At 42.1% G+C, this 19809-nt stretch overlaps 1 protein-coding gene across 10 annotated transcripts in view; it reads right to left on the reverse strand.

The window, feature by feature from the left end:
* The window catches only part of LOC127938207 (band 4.1-like protein 2), a 59919-nt gene that overhangs the window by 38960 nt on the left and 1150 nt on the right, over positions 1–19809 (reverse strand). For all 10 annotated transcript variants that reach the window (XM_052534665.1, XM_052534663.1, XM_052534662.1 and 7 more), the window contains exons 2-4: positions 5490–5601; positions 4671–4955; positions 3749–3913 (exon numbers count right to left, since the gene is read on the reverse strand). In XM_052534665.1, coding sequence (XP_052390625.1) covers positions 3749–3913; positions 4671–4955; positions 5490–5588 — 549 coding nt within the window. In that variant the 5' untranslated portion in view covers positions 5589–5601. The remainder of the gene's footprint in view (positions 1–3748; positions 3914–4670; positions 4956–5489; positions 5602–19809) is intronic.

The raw sequence follows: 19809 nt of genomic DNA on the forward strand, positions 1-19809 counted from the left end.
CATTTTGGCTTCCCTGTCAGATATAATGATGAAAGAAAGAGGTTAGAGTGAAAAGATTGTGCCAGATCTTTATGAACAGGAGAAGAAAAAAGTTGTGGATGAACTATCCCGAGCATCCCCTTTTGCGCTCACGACAGACGGGTGGACGTCCAGGGGGACGGAGAGCTCTGTGATGATAACTGCTCACTTCATCACAGCAGACAGGGAGATGAGAAGTCCTTATTATTATGTTAAAAAGAAGATATTATGCCATGTGCACTAAGTCCATACGAGGACGAGCGAGCGCGGGTTTGGCTAGATGTATTTGGAGGTTATTGCTCACGTCTCGTTCTGCACATATCCAAATGTTTCCATATTCGCAATGTATCTGAATGTTAAACTATAATATTTTTTTTTATGTAAACTAGACGGAAAAATCATCCTCTTCACATGAGCAAAAACGTCCTTTGCATAACAGCAGAGAAGACCGGTATAGGGTGTATTTAAACTGACCAGTGTAACTTTTTAAATGTTTGGTTGACTCTACTTTATTTTAATAATGAACAGACTGCGATGTAAGTTTGAAATTAGAATGCACTTTAGGTGTTCTGTGTCATTTATACCAAACACAAATGTTGCTGGTTGCTAGTGTCTTTGCAGCACTACTGTTATTTATTTTTTTATATTTTTCAGTTTAATTGATTTTTATTTCTAAAATTGTATTTATTTAAATGTATATTTAAGTTTACATTTATGTTCCAACAAACTTGAAAAATTCTACTTGATAAATGTAAATGCTCTAAAACTTTTATGTAAATGATTGACATATACATATATATATATATATATATATATATATATATATATATATATATATATATATATATATATATATATAACCTGTTTTATATATTTAATACTTGGTCAGTTTATTAATTTTAGTGCACTAAATTAAGATGAATGAAGAGATGGTTCAAGTCAGTGCTCAATAAATTATGATAGGTTTAGAAAAAATGTGTTGTGCATCCACTTATTATTAGTGTGACATTTTAGCATGCAAATCAAGGGGAAAACTCCAAGATATCGGCCCTAAAAATCGGCAGCACATATCGGCCATCGGCTGACCCTGACCTCTAAACATCGGCATCGGCATCGGCTATAGAAAAACCCATATCGGTCGATCTCTACTGAGAGCTGAAGAAAAAAGATCCTGAGGATCAGATTTGAGACTCTAAAACATGATTGATGGAGAATCAAGTAAAGCTGAGCTGCTTCAGTCCAGTGAGAGTTCATCTGGAGATATAAGTGACCTTATTCTGACCTTTACTTGATCACAATCAGGAGAGATCTGAGTCGAGCTGAAGCTGGACACTTGTACAGTTACAGCACAAGTCTTGGGGAGCAGCAGAAGTGGATTATTATGAGCTGGAAGATCACATGATCACAGAGACATGAATGAGCAGAATAGACCAGATCTATGAGAAAGAAAAGAAACTAAAGGATCAGAGAGAGTGAATAAATGAGAGACAAAGCCTAGAAGAGCACAATGAGAGAAACATGAATGAGAACAAAAGGAGGAATGAATCAATTCCCTGTAGAGTAGAGGAGCACTGCTGGGATGTTAGAGCAGGGTTTACTCAGGATCAGTGGAGAACAGGACAAACCACAGAGAGATTGTGAATCAAGCATCCATCAAAAGGATCTCTGCGCTCACAGCAGTAAACCCTGCTGTTATATAGGTCACTGCGCTCTGATTGGCTGAGAGTGCCTGTCCATCATCTACTCGCTCTCCAGAGAGTCAGAGACCAGAGCCATGATGAAGAGGTGGCGCTCCTAACCTCCATGTGTCCTGAGAGCCCCACAGAGCACACGTGTGACCCGGAGACAGAGGAGCTCATCTCTGAGCAAACACAGCAGGACAACAGCTGAGGCATCCCATCCAACACTGCATCAGAACACAGCGCTGATGCACCTTCACTGAGGCTCTCACCAGCATCATCAGGATACTGTTAGATCACGGCTAATATCTGCAGTACATTCAGTGCAAATACAAAGTGTATTTGTTAGTTTAAGACATCAAAGTTTAAGTGAAAATGACAAATGCTATCATGGCACACTTTGAACAAAAATAAATATATATAAATATTGCTTGTGTTTATTTCAATCCACTAAACTGTAACAAAATGAATAATAAAAAGGTAAATAAATGAAATAACCCTGTAACAAGCAAATACACAAATCAGTACTAACCTATAGTTCACTAATCAGTGCAACATCTGTGTGTTGACACTTTATGTTCTCTGTGTGTGTGTGTGTGTGTGTGTCCAGATCCCAGCAGCAGCAGTAGGGATGGGTATCGTTAAGGTTTTAACGGTATTACTACTCTTACCGATACTGCTTAACAGTCCGGTACTTTAACGGTATTCTTATCGGTACTTTGTGTTGTGTTACTTTGTGTTGTGTTAGGCAGTCGAAAACTTTGCATTTCTCTGTCTGCACATAATGCACTTTTGAAAGATGCTTTGACAGATTGCTTGTGTTTCCGCCCTTATATGCAAAACTTTTGTTGCACTTATGACAACCAGCATTATCTGCATCAACTCTAGTGAAGTATAACCACACTTCGGAACGTTTTGCTGTCTCCGCCATCGTCACTCTTTGTATTAAGCAGGAGTTTTCGTATTGTAAGGGGCCGTTCACATATCTAAAAATGTGTGGAAAACGCTAGGCGCGCCGCTTTCTGATTTTTTCCCCCCAAAGCCTTTGGCACTTGTGCTCCTGAGGAGTCTGCCGTTGCTAAGCAACCATGACCTGCTCTCTCCATGAAGATTTTTGAAGGAAATTTCAGCAAAGGATAACTGGATTTGCAGCACTAAAAACTGCTTGCAGTAGCTCTGCTACCAAATTAATTAAAAAATCCACATACAGCTATCAGCTGTTCCTTCATCTTGGCTGAGCTCTAAGCGTTGTTACGGAAAAGGTGAGGAAGCTACATGACCTGCGGTGCGCTTGCAGCATTCAGAAAAGTTGAGATGTTTTTAACTCGATGTGGTGCGGACGCGCCTGGAAAAAACGAGTTTGTCGCACCGCGTGCGCGTCGCTTCGTTTCCATTATGAGAGCGCATACTGCACGCCTACATTTGAAATAACGAACCTGAGCGCGCAAAATACGTGATATGTGAACGGCCCCTGCGTGTGTGTGCACCGCGCTCGTTCTTGTAAATGTTTTTCCCTCCAGAACCGAAAGCAGAAGCGATAGCGTCAGATCTTACTGATACTACGGTCTTTCATAATTTAGCCCCGGGGCCATTTTAATACCGGGTTTCGGTACCCATCCCTAAGCAGCAGACAGTGAAGGCTGAACCTGTGGGGGTGTTGACAGACCCCCAATAATCTGACCTTCAAAACTCTGAACACACACACACACCAGATCACTGCGGGGTCAGAGGTCAGCACAAGGACTCTTCTCCCAATTACAGCTCTACTTCTCAACACACACTCCTCCTGCAACTCAGATTAGATTTGATGATTATGTATTGTTTAACTTTATATTATATTATATGTGTATGAGGAGTCGTGCGGCTGTGGAGCTGATGATGGTGTGCTACGCTGCTGATCAGACTATATACAGACACAAATCCAGCCATCACACACAGATCATCCTGAACGATCAGAAAACAAACCGCAGTGAAACACATGAACCAGGATCAGACCGTGATGTGATTCAGCCTCCCTCCCCTCATGATGAACGTGCTCAGACGTGTCTCACCTCCAGCTCACAGGAGAACAGGCTGCCGTCCAGCAGGGTCACGTGACACACCACCATCTTCATCTTCTTGTTGAGTTTGAGTGCTGACAGCACACTGGCCTCGTGCGGGATCACTGCCTGTTCCTCCTTCAGCTCCGACTCGCCCTCCTTCTCCTCTCTGACGGGCTGCACACACACACACACACACACACACACACTAGATTAACACACGTGTGCTCTGGTGTTTTCCCCTGCTGCATGATGTCACTGGGCGGATGCTGTGGGTTTGGGCTGAAGTGTTTATTCATCAGGAGTCTGTCATGTGACCTGATCTGATCAGTTTATCTGAGGGGATGATGGCTGGACGACTGCACGCTGGTAGTGTGTATTAGGGGTGGCACGATTCGCTGAAAAAAAAACGGTTCACCCCACATGGTTCTGACAAAGCATCTGTAATATGGTTTGCTATGAATAACACCTAAAACAAACTGGGTTTCTGTTGATGCATGCGCATTCTGGATTCCCAGACATTACAACAACAGTGAAGAGAGAAAAATTCAAATAAAATAAATCCCTGGACAAATCATTCACTCTTATTCAATGTGAACGCCGTATTCTGGAATATGAGGTGCCATTTATTCCGTCATCACCTGGAGCTGAAACAGCACACGTTAATATGTGTTTAAACTAAACTCATTTAAGCTTTGTCAGTTTAAACATTTAAAGGCTAAAGGAGCTCACGCGTGCAGTGAAAAGAATTGTGCATGCGTTCATCCAAAGTGCACAAACCCATGCCTCATTATTTTTATTTGAAAGTATAGTTTTTCCATAAACAAAGCACATACTGAACTGTACCGAAACCGTGACACTAGAACCGTGAAAAAGTTGAACCGTGCCACCCCTAATGTGTATCTACAGACGTATTCCTCCGTGTTGGTCTCACCTGTGTGTCAGCGCTGCCGACAGACGTCTCCTCCTCTCTCTTCTTCTCCTCCGCCTCCTCCTCTCTCTTCTCCTCTGTCTGCTCTCCTCCTCCGTCCGTCTGCTCCTGCTTCAGCTCCACACTCTCCTGATCACTGAGCTTGTCCTGGCTCTGTGACTTCTGGCGTTTAAGCCATGGAGGCAGGAAGCGTGAGATGGTCTTCTCCTTCTTCTGTCCGCCGGCAGCAGGAGGACTGGACACACACGCTTCCTGACCGCTCTCGGCCTCGACGCTCGCGCTCTTCTCCTGCTCACGAGGAAACACACAATACTGGACTTGATCAACCCAGAACAACTCTTCAATCACAATCTACACCGTCTTCTGTTGAGCGGTCAGCAAAACTTTACTTTGTCTCCTGTTATTATCTTAATTAATTAATATATATATTCATGTGTCAGAGAGCCTATCATCACTTCCTCTCACAGGATCAAACATCAGACTTACAGAAATCAAGCAGTGTTTACACTCTTTTCTTAAATATTCATTCGATTTTCATTTAACCTGTTCTTCAATATTTCCTGTATGTTTGAATAAATCCATTAAGAAAACAAGCAAGCTTTCAAGGTTAAAAAGTTATTATTCTAAACTCTTGTTAGAAATGCTGCCTTCATTAATCAGTTTAATCCAGTAAATGTCCTGACAGCTCTGACTATGGTTTATACCCAATGCCCAAAGCCAAAACTCATCAGACGGAGTCATGTGACGGCGTCCTGTAGATCAGCTCTGAGCGGGTGTGAACAGCCAATCAGAGAGCAGCGTGAGGAGTGAGGTCAGCTGTACCTGTGCTGCTTCAGCAGGTGTGTGTGTCTGCTGCTGATCTTCAGGAGTCTTCTCCTCGTCCTTCTTCACCTCACCGTCTGAGCTCACCTCTGTGGTCATCACGGCCAGCACACTGCAGGGATACGACCAGATTACAGTTTCCTGTTCTGATTAACTGCTCACGCTTTTATCACCGTAAACACTATCATCACAGTATTCATATTTAGTTAAAGTCCTCAAAATATAATAACAAAAATAACTGATCATTTAAATAAAATAAAGCAATACAGAAAAATATCTCAAGTTAAACGTTTTGCACAGATTAAAGTGCAAGAGAACTATTAAGACCCATAGGTATCACTTTACAATCTCATTAGTTCACCATTAACATTCACTATGAGCAAGTCTAGCACACTGACACACACACACACACACACACACACACACCAGTCTTTAAAGAACTCATCTTCTGACATCAAACTTCCTGATGAACTAAACCACAAACAATGTCATGACATTTACCTTTCAGTAACTAATAATAAAAAACAGATGCTATAATATTGTTCACATGCTTTATTTCATAAACACACGACTGTAAACGTCAAGACGTAAAAATAAATATGGTTCGATAATTTAACCATAAAAGAAGAATCCAGAATCCAGTTTTATTAAAACATAAATAACTAAAGATATAAAAGTTTATATCTTCACATTCACAATTGCAGCAGCTATTCATTTTAATTTGAATTTATGAGTAATCATTATTGTAACTCTAATATCATCTCTGTCATCTCGTCATGTGAGTCTGAGACCGTGAGAGAAGAATAAAAGCATCAAAGCACCGTTTCATGATGAATAAAGTGAGCCATCAGACCCCACCATGAGCAAACACAGGGTTAGTGTGTGTGTGTGTGTGTGTGTGTGTGTGTGTGTGTGTGTGTGTTTGTGTGTGTGTGTGTGAAGCTGAACAAACACTCTCCACAGCGCTCACGAGATGCCCCACGATCCACTGAAGGACCAATCAGCTGTCAGCTCGATGACATCAGCCACACTCAAACACACACACACACACACACATCAGGAGCGTCCTGGGACACGAGATCTGTTCACTGTGTGGTGTGTGGTTAAGAGTAAGATGTGCTGCACACACACCTCAGGACACTCGTGAGCCAGGGCTGAAACAGAGGAGCTGGAGGAATTCTGGGAGATTGAGATCACACAGCAGAGAGACGTCCAGCTGACCCTCGTCCAGGGGAAAACCACTGACACCAGCACAGCAAACACACACGCCGGTGTGTGACATCATCATCCAACACACACACACACACACACACTCTACTGAGAGTTTTGAGGATTTCGTTTTAAAGAAACTGATACTATTATAAATCAAGGACACATTCAACTGATCAAAAGTGCCAGTAATGTTACAAAAGCTGTTCTTTTGAACTTTTGATTGATCACAGAGTCAGAAAAATAAACTGCATCAATGTCCAGAAGAATACTGTGCAGCACAACTGTTCTCCACACTGATAATGACCAGAGATGTGTCTGGAGCAGGTCTACTGAGGATGGGCAGCCAGCGACAGAAACATAAATCAGATCCCGTCTGTGTGTGTGTGTGGGCTAACACACTAATCCCCAAATTGCAAAGCTTGCAGATGACAATCAACACAAGCTGTCAAAACTGATCAGGATCGGGAGGCACATGAAGCCCGTCCATCTCAAACACACACACACACACACACACACAAACATGAGTCTGATGTCATTTAGCAATACCAGCAGATCAACGTGATCATATACTGATACACTCTGGCTCTTCTGACTCTGGATGCAGTAATCTAACAGCAGAAATAAACTCCGCAGCAGCAGCAGTGTGTGTGTGTGTGTGTGTGTGTGTGTGTGTGTGTGTGTGTGTGTGTGTGTGCGTGTGCGTGTGTGGAGGAGCGAGGTCTTCTACTCAAACACACGTGTGAGACGCTCGGCTCACTGTATGAACACATGAACATCACAACACAAGTATACTTTTAGTATTATTTTTAAAGAATTGATTTCATTAAATCATGATACCTTTCATCCATATCATATTTTATCATTTAAACTGTTCCAGTGCATCTTATTTGAGAAGAAAAAAAAACACTGTTTTGTTGTAAATTGTGTTTTCATTTGATTACATTTTAAAACATGTACCTGCTCTCACTCACATCATCAACACATCCCTCCACACTGGTGTTTTCCTCATCATTGAGACAGGCACGTATAACTCCACTACTTAACAAACCCAACCTCAACCCATCTCTTTTAGAGAACTACAGACCAGTTTCTCTTCTTCCTTTCATTGCAAAAACACTAGAACGAGCTGTGTTCAACCAAGACTCTGCTTTTCTCACACACAACAACCTCCTTGACAGCAACCAATCTGGCTTCAGAAGTGGACATTTAACTGAGACGGCCTTGCTCTCAGTTGTTGAAGCTCTAAGACTGGCAAGAGCAGAATCCAAATCTTCAGTACTTATCCTGCTTGATCTGTCCACTGCTTTTGACACGGTTAACCACCAGATCCTCCTATCAACCCTACTGGCAAAGGGGATCTCGGGAACAACACTTCAATGGTTTGAGTCTCACCTATCAGATAGGTCCTTCAAAGTATCTTGGAGAGGTGAGGTGTCCAAGTCTCAACATCTAACTACTGGGGTGCCTCAGGGCTCAGTTCTTGGACCACTTCTCTTCTCTGTCTACATGGCATCATTAGGTTCTGTCATTCAGAAACATGGCTTTTCATAGCACTGCAATGCTGATGACACTCAAATCTACCATCAATTTCACCATCAAGTTAGGCACATCAACCATAACTCCTTCAAAAACAGCTAGAAGCCTTGGAGTTATGATTGATGATCAGCTGACTTTCTCAGACCACATTGATAAAACTGTCCGATCCTGCAGATTTGCTTTATTCAACATCAAGAAGATCAAGCCCTTTCTTTCTGAACATGCTGCACAACTCCTTGTTCAAGCTCTTGTTCTGTCCAGGCTGGACTATTGCAATTCCCTCTTGGCAGGTCTTCCAGACAATTGTATCAAACCTTTACAATTAATTCAGAACGCGGCAGCAAGATTAATTTTTAATGAGCCAAAAAGAATACACGTCACACCTCTGTTTATCAATTTGCACTGGCTTTCAATAGCTGCTCGCATAAAGTTCAAGGCATTGATGTTTGCCTACAAAACTACCACTGGCTCTGCACCCATTTACATAAATTCGTTACTTTAGACTTATGTGCCTCTAGAAGCTTGCGTTCTGCAAGTGAACGTCGCTTGATTGTGCCATCCCAAAGAAGCACAAAGTCACTTTTACAGACTTTTAAATGAAATGTTCCTCCTAGTGGAATGACCTCCCCAATTCAATCCGAGCAGCAGAGTCCTTAGCCGTCTTCAAGAATCGGCTTAAAACACATCTCTTCCATCTTTATTTGAACCTCTAACTTTAACACTCACTAAAATATTTTTGTATTCTATTTTCTTTTCATTTATTATGCAATTGTATATGTATGTGTGTGTGTGTATGTGTAAAGACCTCTAACTTGCTTGCTCTATTCCTTTATTTTTTTTATTCTGTTTTCTTTTTATTTATTATATTAGTTAAAATCCCATGCTACGTGTACTGTGTTAGCCTAACTGAGACTTGTTATAGCACTTATATATCATTGCTCTTTTTGTTGTTTTTGATTGCTTCCACGGTCTTCATCTGTAAGTCACTTTGGATAAAAGCGTCTGCTAAATGAATAAATATAAATGTAAAACATTGATTCAATTGCTATGTATTTAATTATTTATTAATATCTCATTATACATAATTTTGAATAACTTTGTATTAAAGAATTCAATAATTAAATAAATCAAATGGAAAACAGAATGTGGGAAAGTAAAGAGAGTTATATGTTCTTCAGTTAAAAGGGATGTTACTCAGTGGAGTTAAACTGAACAAACCAGTTCTCAAGGACTAACAAACATGCAGAACACATTTCCTTCTCTAGTAATGATAAATCAATATTGTGATCAGTATAGATATGGAAAACTGTTGTGGCAATATTTCAAGCCATACTGCCCAGCCCTCTTCTAATGTTTATCAGTGTGTGTGTGTGTGTGTGTGTGTGCAGGTGTCCTGCTTTAGCATCTATTGTGTGGATCTCTCTGAATGACATCTAAAGCACTGGATCTCGTGTGTGTGTGTGAGCACACACGAGTCCCAGTCTCCACACGTGATCAAACACACATCAGAGAGCACTGCTGGATGAGCTCATGAGCACTGGATCTCTCAAATATCACTCAGGCCTTTCAGATCAGACTTACACACTCCACGAGCTTGTAATAAAATAATAGGAAAGAATTCACAACATTTGTTAATTGATATTACCATCTCTTCTTTACTAATTCTTGCATTAAAGGACCTCATATTTAAAGGTTTATAACCTTATCTGTTTGAATGGTTACACACATATACATATATATATATATCTGTGTAATAATGCACAGACAGAGCGTTAAGAGTGACACATAACCCAGAGACACAGCTCTGATGGTTGACAGATCTCAGAGAGGAATGTTGAACTGCTCTCTTCTCAATCTGACGTTAAACATGAGGAATCATAAAGCTACACTCACTGAGTTACATGTGTTCTCTGATTATTAGTAGAGTAGAGTGCTGTTTTAGTGTTCAGCCCTACACTAAACCTGAGTCTTGTGACGGGAACAGAGCCAGACGTGATCAAAGTCACCTGAGAGACTCCTCTGTCACACACACACACACACACACACACACAGCTATAAACCAACACTCACAACCTCACTACATGCTAAAAAAGTCTTGGCTTTTTCAATTCCAACCATTTATTTATTCAGGTTTAAGTTGTGTTAACAGATCCCATGAATTCCTCAGAGAGTGCATTGCAGCATATTTGATTAAATTATCAAAAGAACCAGTGATGAGCATTTCACACACACACACACACACACACAGTCACAGAGTAACAGATTCAGCCTGCCCTAAATCAAGTTACTGTAATGGGTTTACAGTTGCTTTTAACTGCAAAATGTGATTCCAGTGCATAAACACACACACACACACACACACACACACCGGGGACAGATGGTTTGGGTCAGCAGTCATGAGGAAATAAACTCGGGCTGCAGGACACTGGAGAGAGCAATGTGAGCACATTAACTGTATTCTGTGCTGTGAGAGTGAGTGTGTTTCTGGTCATTCATAACCACGATCACTAGTGTGTGTGTGTGTGTGTGTGTGTGTGTGTGTGTGTGTGTGTGTGTGTGTGTGTGTGTGAGATCACAGGAGTGTGTGGACCGGCTCACACAAGACATTCACAAACTCTAACAGTATTGACGGGCTCATCCGTCAGGATTTGACTGGATTATAGAAGCAGACTGTGCTATTATTGGCTAATATTGATGTCTCATGATGTCAGCAGACAGGCTGATGTTTTACAGGAACCTGCTTTGGTTAGTTGACGTTGTTTTGACTTTAAGAAAAACAGAGGTGCACAGAGGTTAGCGAATAATGACACAGCTCATTTAAATACAGAAGTCTTAAAGGTGCAGTACCTTATTTCTTTGCAAAACTGGACATTATATGAAGCCAAAAGCTTGTTGTTTGTAAGAAACAAATCCATTAAGATATGTTAACCTCAAACAGTTGCCTCCATCTCCAGTGTCCTCTCACTGGTCACCAGCTGCAGATCTGAACAGCATGTTTGGACTCGAAGTCACTGTTTGACTGATCTGACACAAACTGTTTCTCATGTCTTTCCTTTTATTTGTTCCTCGCCTGCTGCCCCTTCCAGTTGCCGGGGCTCAGGGTTGCTATGGAGACGTGCAGTTCCTGGTTACGCATGCAGTTTGTGTCATGTCAACTCAGCAGCAATAAAAGAAGGTCACAGCGAGAGGACACACACACACACACACACACACACACAGACTCTGCACGATCGCACCCGCTGGGCTGGAACAAATTGCCCTCATTTAAGAGTTTTAAATAAACTGGAAACATCCCTGAATACACTCCACTCCAGCGAGTACTGAATTATTCATGATGCCTTTAAACATGCAGCCTGGATTCACCAGCCATTCTTCAGTCGGGGCTGTGTAAGAGCGCTGAGGAGCGAGCGGCCACGCGTACGTCTGTGTGTGTGTGTGTCCTGGTGTCAGCTCATCAGCGCATTATTACACAGAGAAACAGTGTGCTTCACGATCAAACACGTGCTGCCATCAGGAGAATCACTGCATTACATCACACATTTACACAGTCTGGTGTTAATGCTGAGTATCTATAGAGTATGAGTCTGAGGTGCTCCTGTCTGATATCAGTCGAGCTCCTGGAGGCGTGTCGTGGGCGGAGCTACACTCACTTCAGGAGACAGAACTTAACCTATGAAGAGCACTGAATGTAGTTTGATCTGGATTATGTTCCTAATCCTCGTTAGCGGACCATGTAGACAGCTTTTATAAGCATCATGGCCGAGAAAAAAGAAAAAAAAAAAAAACAGGAAGATGACTTTTTTCCCAGGAGAGTGACCCGAAAATGACACTGCAATGAGCTCAGTGAGGAAAAATCCATCTAATATCCCAGAGGAAACACAAGAAGTGTTGTCTCAAAGCACAGAGCAGAACACATGAGCACACACTTATCTTTATGGGGAAACATTATTAAACTGGGCTTAGATCCAAAGACCAGAAAAACGTCTGATGCTTTCCGTGTTCGAGGACTTGTGTTCTGGAGATTTTAACCTCCTCACTTTCTCTTCTGCACAGTGAGGTTTAGAGAGAGGCGTTTCATTCAGGACTGCAGATGACAGCTGGACATCTTGAGCTGATCAATGACGCACGCTCGCACACACACACACACACACACACACACACACACACACAATGCTTTCTCGAGCTGCTCCAGCGTGAGATCACCCACCGAACACTTCCAGCTCTCTGGATGTAACTCGTGTCTGATATGACATCATGTTATTCCCACCCATCCGAGCGGGACACACGAGGGTCCAGAGGACTGGAACACTCAAACACAACAACACGAGCCTGAGGAACTCCATCAGTCCAGATGCACACCGTCTCAGACTGATCTCCATCAGGGTTTGAAGTGTTTCTCATCTTCATCTGTTGCAGTCAGGGCGTGACATGATGAAGATGTGAATGAGGAAGAGCACAGAGATCAGAGATGACAGAAACACATCTGATACACCACAGGGAGATTCAGTGTGCTCAAACCTCCACACGGCAAACATTATCAAATCTACAACTACTAGGGCTCAGGTTTGTTCATCAGCCAGCCGTTCCTAATTAAGACATACAGACATTTGTCAACGAGGGAAAAACGTCCCATGAGCAAATACATCTCCATGTGTTCAGATCAGGGTTGCCAGATTTTCACAACAAGAAATGCCCAGCTGCTTCTCAAAACTAGTCCAAAACTAGCCCAGTCGTGTTTCCAGGAGGTTCCCCAATAAAAAGTGCATCCCGGGGTTAAAATATATGTTTTTGGCAAGGGCTAAATATCACATTATTGGTATTGGGGTCGCTTCAACCCGAGGACACAAAAACCAACCAAACACTTGTCAACACTGGTTGGCATTTACTACACAGAGCCGTAGTTCACAGACAAGCTACACAAAATCACTTTCAAAATCGGCAATGAATCGCCTGGGATTTTAAAATAGATTTTGTGTAGATTGTCCGTGGGTCACTATTGCCGTGGGTTAAAGTGACCCTGATAATGTGACATTTAGCCCCTGGATTTGATCAATTTGACCAGGGGAACCCAGCCAAAAACATCTATTTTATTCCCCCCCAACATGATTTTTAATGGGGATCCCACCTCGAAATGCTAATGTGCTAGTTTTGGGTAGCTATTGGGAGGGTTTTGTTCTGTCATCTCATTAAACGAGGACATAAACACACGAACAACATCTCCAGAACTGCTCTGACGGTCACTTCATGAGTATTTGAGTATGATATGCACACAGATTTATAAAGGGATTAACGGCAACCCATCAAAATAAAAGTCTGGATTAATTTAGACACATTACAGAAGACATATAACAAATAACATTTGTTCAGCAGAATGTATGTACTACTACTAAAATTATTAAAACCTAATTGAAAAAAAAAAATAACACAACATTTCTTTCATCGTGCTTTCAACGTTTGATGATCAAACACGTCCCACAATTCAGCAACAGTAAAGACGTCTTTTACGATGGTCTAAACGATGGTTACGATGGTTACGATTCTGCTGATTCTGACGTTAAGTTTGGGTTTTAGGGAGGAACCAATATGCACCGCTGTTAAGAGAAGGAAGCTGCGCTAGACTAAACACGGCTCGTTTTTATAGTTTTACCTCTTATCTTCTTTTTTATAATCCTTAGAAGCCAAAATCCCAATCAAATATAAAATGATCTTAATAATAAGTGTTTAGGTTTCTCTTCTATCTTAATGAAACAGAAGTGAATAGCAAATATTAATCATAGGTAAACATCTGAACATTATTGCAGATAGAAACATCTGGCGACTCTGAGGAGAGAATTTGGAAGATAATGTCTACAGCTTTAATAAATGTGTGTGTTTTCTTCATTTCTCCAGTACTGATAGCACCGGGGCCCAGGTAATAACAGGTTTCAGCACTGATTCCCAGCGTCTGGGTGAGACAAACGGTGCAGGAAAATATTACACTAGATCAAACGAAACGAGGCATAACTTTTTTTGTGATTAGAGAGAGGAAGAGCAATATAAAGCTGTTCATGTAGATCACACACACACACACACACACACACACACACAGGTGCTGTTTCCTCTGCTCTGAATGTGCTCCGCTCTTCTCATTCATCTCTCGGTCAATCTGCACACAATCACAGCGTCGCACATGTTTGTTCTTCATATAGTCTACAAACACTTCAGGCGGCTCACAGCTGGACCGGCCAAAGATATTCAGAGATCTGCTTGATGGATATCTGCTCTCAGTGAAATCATTCATTTGGCTCTCAGTGCTTTCAGAATAAAACATGCTGGCTGATGCCAATAACTGAAATATCATAGATGTCAAGCACGTTATAACAGCCTTGCACACACACACACACACACACAGCAGTGAACCACTAATATCATCTGTATGATGGGCCACAGACGTTCAGTTGAATGTTAGTGTATGTGTTTAGCACTGAATATTAGTCTGGTGTGAACAGGCCTCGACTCTATGATTCCTTCACAACACTCATCACCACACAACACTGACAACTAACCCTCGACACATGTCACTACACAACACTTTCTCTTCTCTGACTTTATTCTGCAGCGCTGAACAGAAGCTCCAGACTTCGACTTTATTATTTATTCAGAAATCATTAGGTGGAACTGTTCAACCAAATAAACAGTAAATGAAGCGCAGCACAGTGTCCTGTTATGACCAGTGAAAAAATGTGACGTGACATTCAGCCAAGTATAGTGACCCATACTCAGAATTTGTGCTCTGCATTTAACCCATTCGAAATGCACACACACAGAGCAGTGAACACACACACACACACACACTGTGAACACACATCCGGAGCAGTGGGCAGCCATTTATGCTGCGGCGCCCGGGGAGCAGTTGGGGGTTCGATGCCTTGCTCAAGGGCACCTAAGTCGTGGTATTGAAGGTGGAGAGAGAACTGTACATGCACTCCCCCCACCCACAATTCCTGCCGGCCCGAGACTAGAACCCACAACCCTTTGATTGGGAGTCCAACCCTCTAACCATTAGGCCACAACTTCCCTCCTCATTGATGTGTGTGTCAGTTCAGTCCACTCGTCTCTCTCGTTCAGCCCCGGCCAGCACACCGTACATCACCCTCAGCCCTTTAGCATTCACTGTGATGAAGGAGACCCTGATCAGACCGCAGGAAGCGCACTATGATGAAGTAGTTCTGGGACATCACCAATGGAGAAATAAGAGGAGGAGGAAAGAATGGGAAGATGTGTGTTTGTTCTGCGCACAGCTACTGAGAGAGCACAAACAGCAGACCTGGCAGGATCTCAGCGTGGACTTCACTCAGTATCCAGGGCTCTTTAGAGGCACAACCTTTGGTTATATCCATCAGCACCTGGAAGCTCTTTCAGTAGACATCAGGGCTAAAGTGGAAGGTTTATTCATCCACAGGCATCTTGTCAGTCTTTTCTCCTCTTATCACTTGGGAAACAGTGATGAACAGTGACTGAACATTAAAACCGAAAGGTGCACAATGTGTAATCGTATCAGTATTTGGAGTTGTGTTGAGGTAAAGTTAACAACAGATAGCACCAGTAGCTCACAGAGCACAACAATTTGACATCATTGAAATAATGACACCCGCCGTAGATCAAAACATGTATAAACCAATGTGGATTTTTTTAATTAAAGTGCATCTCTCATAGGATTCTACTACATTTCAGTAAGAGACAGTATTTACATTATATTAAAGGGTCATGAAAGCCCAGACTACTCTTTGTGAGATTTTAGCAGGTGTTTATATGACACACGACCCATCAGAATGCTGCAGAATAAGCCTATAGTCCTCAGGTGCAACAGTCACATGGGTGGAGTGAAATTAAACTGTCCGAAGGTGAAGTGTGTGTGCTCTTCCTCCCTTCCTCTCTTTGAGCCATACAAGTCTTAATAGAAGTAAAGAGTTTATAGCTTTTTACTTCTGCCGAATATAGTTAGGTTTCATAATTTATGAAGTTGTGAAGATCTCACTGTGGGCGGAGTCAGGGCAGAAGAAACCAGCTCATACAGAATGCACAACACAGAAGGAGTTAGCGGTTAGCATACTGAAGACTGAGCTTCTACACACAGTCCCGCTGCAGACACAGAGAACCAAAGCAACACTAAAGGTAGAGCTGGAGTTACCCACACAGGCTCTGTTGTGATGCGGTTTGAAAAGGTTTGTTGGAATCACCTGTGCAAACTGTTGAAGTGTGTTGGTAACGAGGGGACTGTAACTGTACTTAACTAATGAAGGTTTTGTGTGAATGACTAGTGAACACGACAGGATTCAGCAGTGCTTTCAGCTGATATCAAGCACTGGGATCTGAAGAGCAGCACATTTGATCCAAATCACTTCTTCTCTCGGGCTTCAGGTGAAAGGTTGGCTCTCCAAATTGGCGTCCTGCAGATAAGCTGTTTTTAACTACGCTTGGGAACAGGCCAAACCCTGAGTCGTTCCTCTGCTCTCCTTCTATTCAGTCTGAAAGAACAGCTGATCTGCTCTGGTACGGTCTCACTGTGGATGAGTGAGCTGGGCATGGCTCATCTCTCACAAACAGTTTACTGGACGCTGCTGCAGTAATCTAATTGACCAGTAACTGCCCATAACCAGAAGCAGAGACCCTGCGCCACTGTGTTCAGACTGAAGTGGACTGAAGTCATGCTGCACGATCTCTGAGACCCAGTAGCTCTCAGTTATTCCCACATCTCTTCCGGGTGGTTAAGCAATCGCTGTCCCAGCATGCCCCAGAATCAGCGCTCCAACAGGAAGCACCCCCTCAGACCTGTCCCCATTCACACCACAACAGCTGAGCGCTTCAGTGAAGAGAGCAGGCAGAAGATTTAAAGAGGACAACCACACCTGAAGAATCATGCTTCATTCTGCCACTATGAAACCTTTCACACTAAACTCCTTGCTAGTTTTTTTTTTCCATTATTATTTACTCAGATTTTAGAGGTTTAAATAAATTGTAACCATTAAAAAAAAGATGTCTAGTCAGTTGAATTGATAAATCTTAAGTAATACATTTATCAGAGTTTAAACAATAATGGTGCTTTATAAAATGTGTTGTAGCCAGGGCTGCATGATTAATCTAAATTACATTTTTATTATAATAAATTATATAATATTGCAAGGCTAATCGACATTATCACTGCTTTGATATTCTGAAATCTGTTCATGCCTTATTCTGTGTAAGAAGCCACATCATCACAGAAGGACTCGACTGATGTTATGAAGTGAGTTTAGGGTAAAAACGTTATTAAATGTGGTATTTTTCTACAGCTCTGTGTAGTAAATGCTGCTCCATCTGAAAGCACGTGCTGGAGATTTACTACTGATCACAGATTTACTGACGAGATGTGCATCACAATCACATTCAATTAATCATGCAGCCCTAGCTGTACCTTTCAGAAGTTCTCTGCTGTCTATTTTAACATCGCTGGATTTAAACCTGCAACATCTGTGGCATTGTGCTGTGTGATAAAACTGCACACCTGTGTAATAATCACACCGTCTAATCAGCATCTTGATATGCCACACCTGTGAGGTGGAAGGAGAAGTGCTCACTAACACAGATTTAGACAGATTTGTGAACAAGATTTGAGAGAAATAGGCCTTTTGTGGACATAGAAAAAAGTCTTCGATCTTTGAGTTCAGCTCATGAAAAATGGGGGCAAAAAACAAGTGTTGTTTTTATAATTTTGTTCAGTGTGTATTGAGACACAGGCAAGTGTCACCTGTTTCAGTATCTTCAGTAGAGCAAACACTCACAACACAGACTTCACATTTACACAGCGGTGCTTTAATCATCACACTAGAACACACTGCCATTTCATGAAGCGTAGAGATTATGCTGAATTCTATGACACTCAACACAGCAAACTTCATCGGTAAACCACAGGGCTCTAGATTGTGATGTTTGTGCCTGTGTGAACAGGTGTGTATCACAGCAGCGCGGTGAACACTATCAAGCTAATGATTAGTGAAAGGATGATACCAGCTGTAACTCAGAGACAGCAGTCCCACGGGGAGCGTCAGAAAAACAACTCACTGCTGAAACTCCCCCCAGAGACCCTGAGGACCACACCAACACCAGACAACAAACACCCACCACTCCAGCTCCTGACACGACCAGGCCTCGCTGCTGGAGCACGGCCAACTCAAACACAGAGTCTATAATCCATGATAACACTTCCATCCATTGATGAGACACTGATGCAGTGCTACATTTCTCCAAACCTGAAATGCTTGATTTTTTACATGATGATACCACAGCTTTAGTGATGTGGATGAATCTGGACATTTGTACGTGTCACAGGATGAGATGTGGGAGACCTAAACAAGGCAGCATCTCTCTCAGAGATGTTTAACGGAGCAATAAGAGCGGCAACAACAACCTGAAGCAGATCAAATGAAATGCACTGGAATTACATACAGCACTGTTATATACAGCAACTGTACACGGGTCGCATAAGATAATTCCCTTTGTTCAGACATTCAGAACATAATCTAACACACAAAAACAGAGACAATTACCTTGACACTTAAATCACAGCACATGCTATCTCTAATCTCACAACACACCCGCAAAGATGATCAACAAACAACATGTCAAGATTATTCTGATGCTTCTCCGCTGTGTGTGTGTGTGTGTGTGTGTAGATCTGACAGATGGTCAGGATAAAGTTACACTGCTGGACTCAGCAACCAGAGGAAAACCATCCAATTGGAAGTAAAACACTCACAGCTCATCCAATAGAGATGTATACTCCACCTAAAACCTGACCCTCATCACCAGCTAATCTCTCCAGCGCTCGCGCCGCAGCGGGGAGGGGTCACGCCGTTCACATGATCTACTGTCAAAACAAGCCCTGAAATCCTAAGACAGTTGAATGGGAATGAAACCGAGTGACTCTTTCAGTGACTGCTGCTTGTCAAATATTAGCACACACACACACACACTCACAAATGCTAATATTTGCTCCTCCATCACATGCATGTTGATATGCATACATACATTAGACAGTACTAGAAATCAGCACAGTGTGGTTGACACAGGAAAACACAAGTCGACTGAAGCGGTGCTCTCGATCAGTGTGTTCATACAGCACTGAGAGCACGCTCGCATCACTGACTGTGGACAGAGCACTTAAGATCGACAGAATATTGTAGATCAGAGGGCTTCAGCTGACAAAAACCACTGGACTTAAAATGACAAGTTCTCACAAAAATGCCATTTCTGTCATCATCTCCCTGTTGTTCCAAACCGGTGTGAGTTTCTTCTGTTAAACATAGAAGAAGATATTCTGAAGAATGTGTGTAACCAAACAGCTGACGGCACCCATTGACTTCCACAGTGGACAAGAACTAAACATTCATCAAAATATCTTCTTTAGTGTTCTGCAGAAGAAATAATCTCATACAGGTTTGGGACAACATGAGGGCGAGTAAATGAAGACAGGGAACTGTGCTTTTGATGGAACAAACTATAGGTTTAAGCAAAAAATTATGATTGGCCTTAAAAAAAAACATAAATTGCAAGT

This window comes from Carassius gibelio, chromosome A20 (assembly GCF_023724105.1).
Source record: "Carassius gibelio isolate Cgi1373 ecotype wild population from Czech Republic chromosome A20, carGib1.2-hapl.c, whole genome shotgun sequence".
In the NCBI taxonomy this organism is placed as follows: Eukaryota; Metazoa; Chordata; class Actinopteri; order Cypriniformes; family Cyprinidae; genus Carassius; species Carassius gibelio.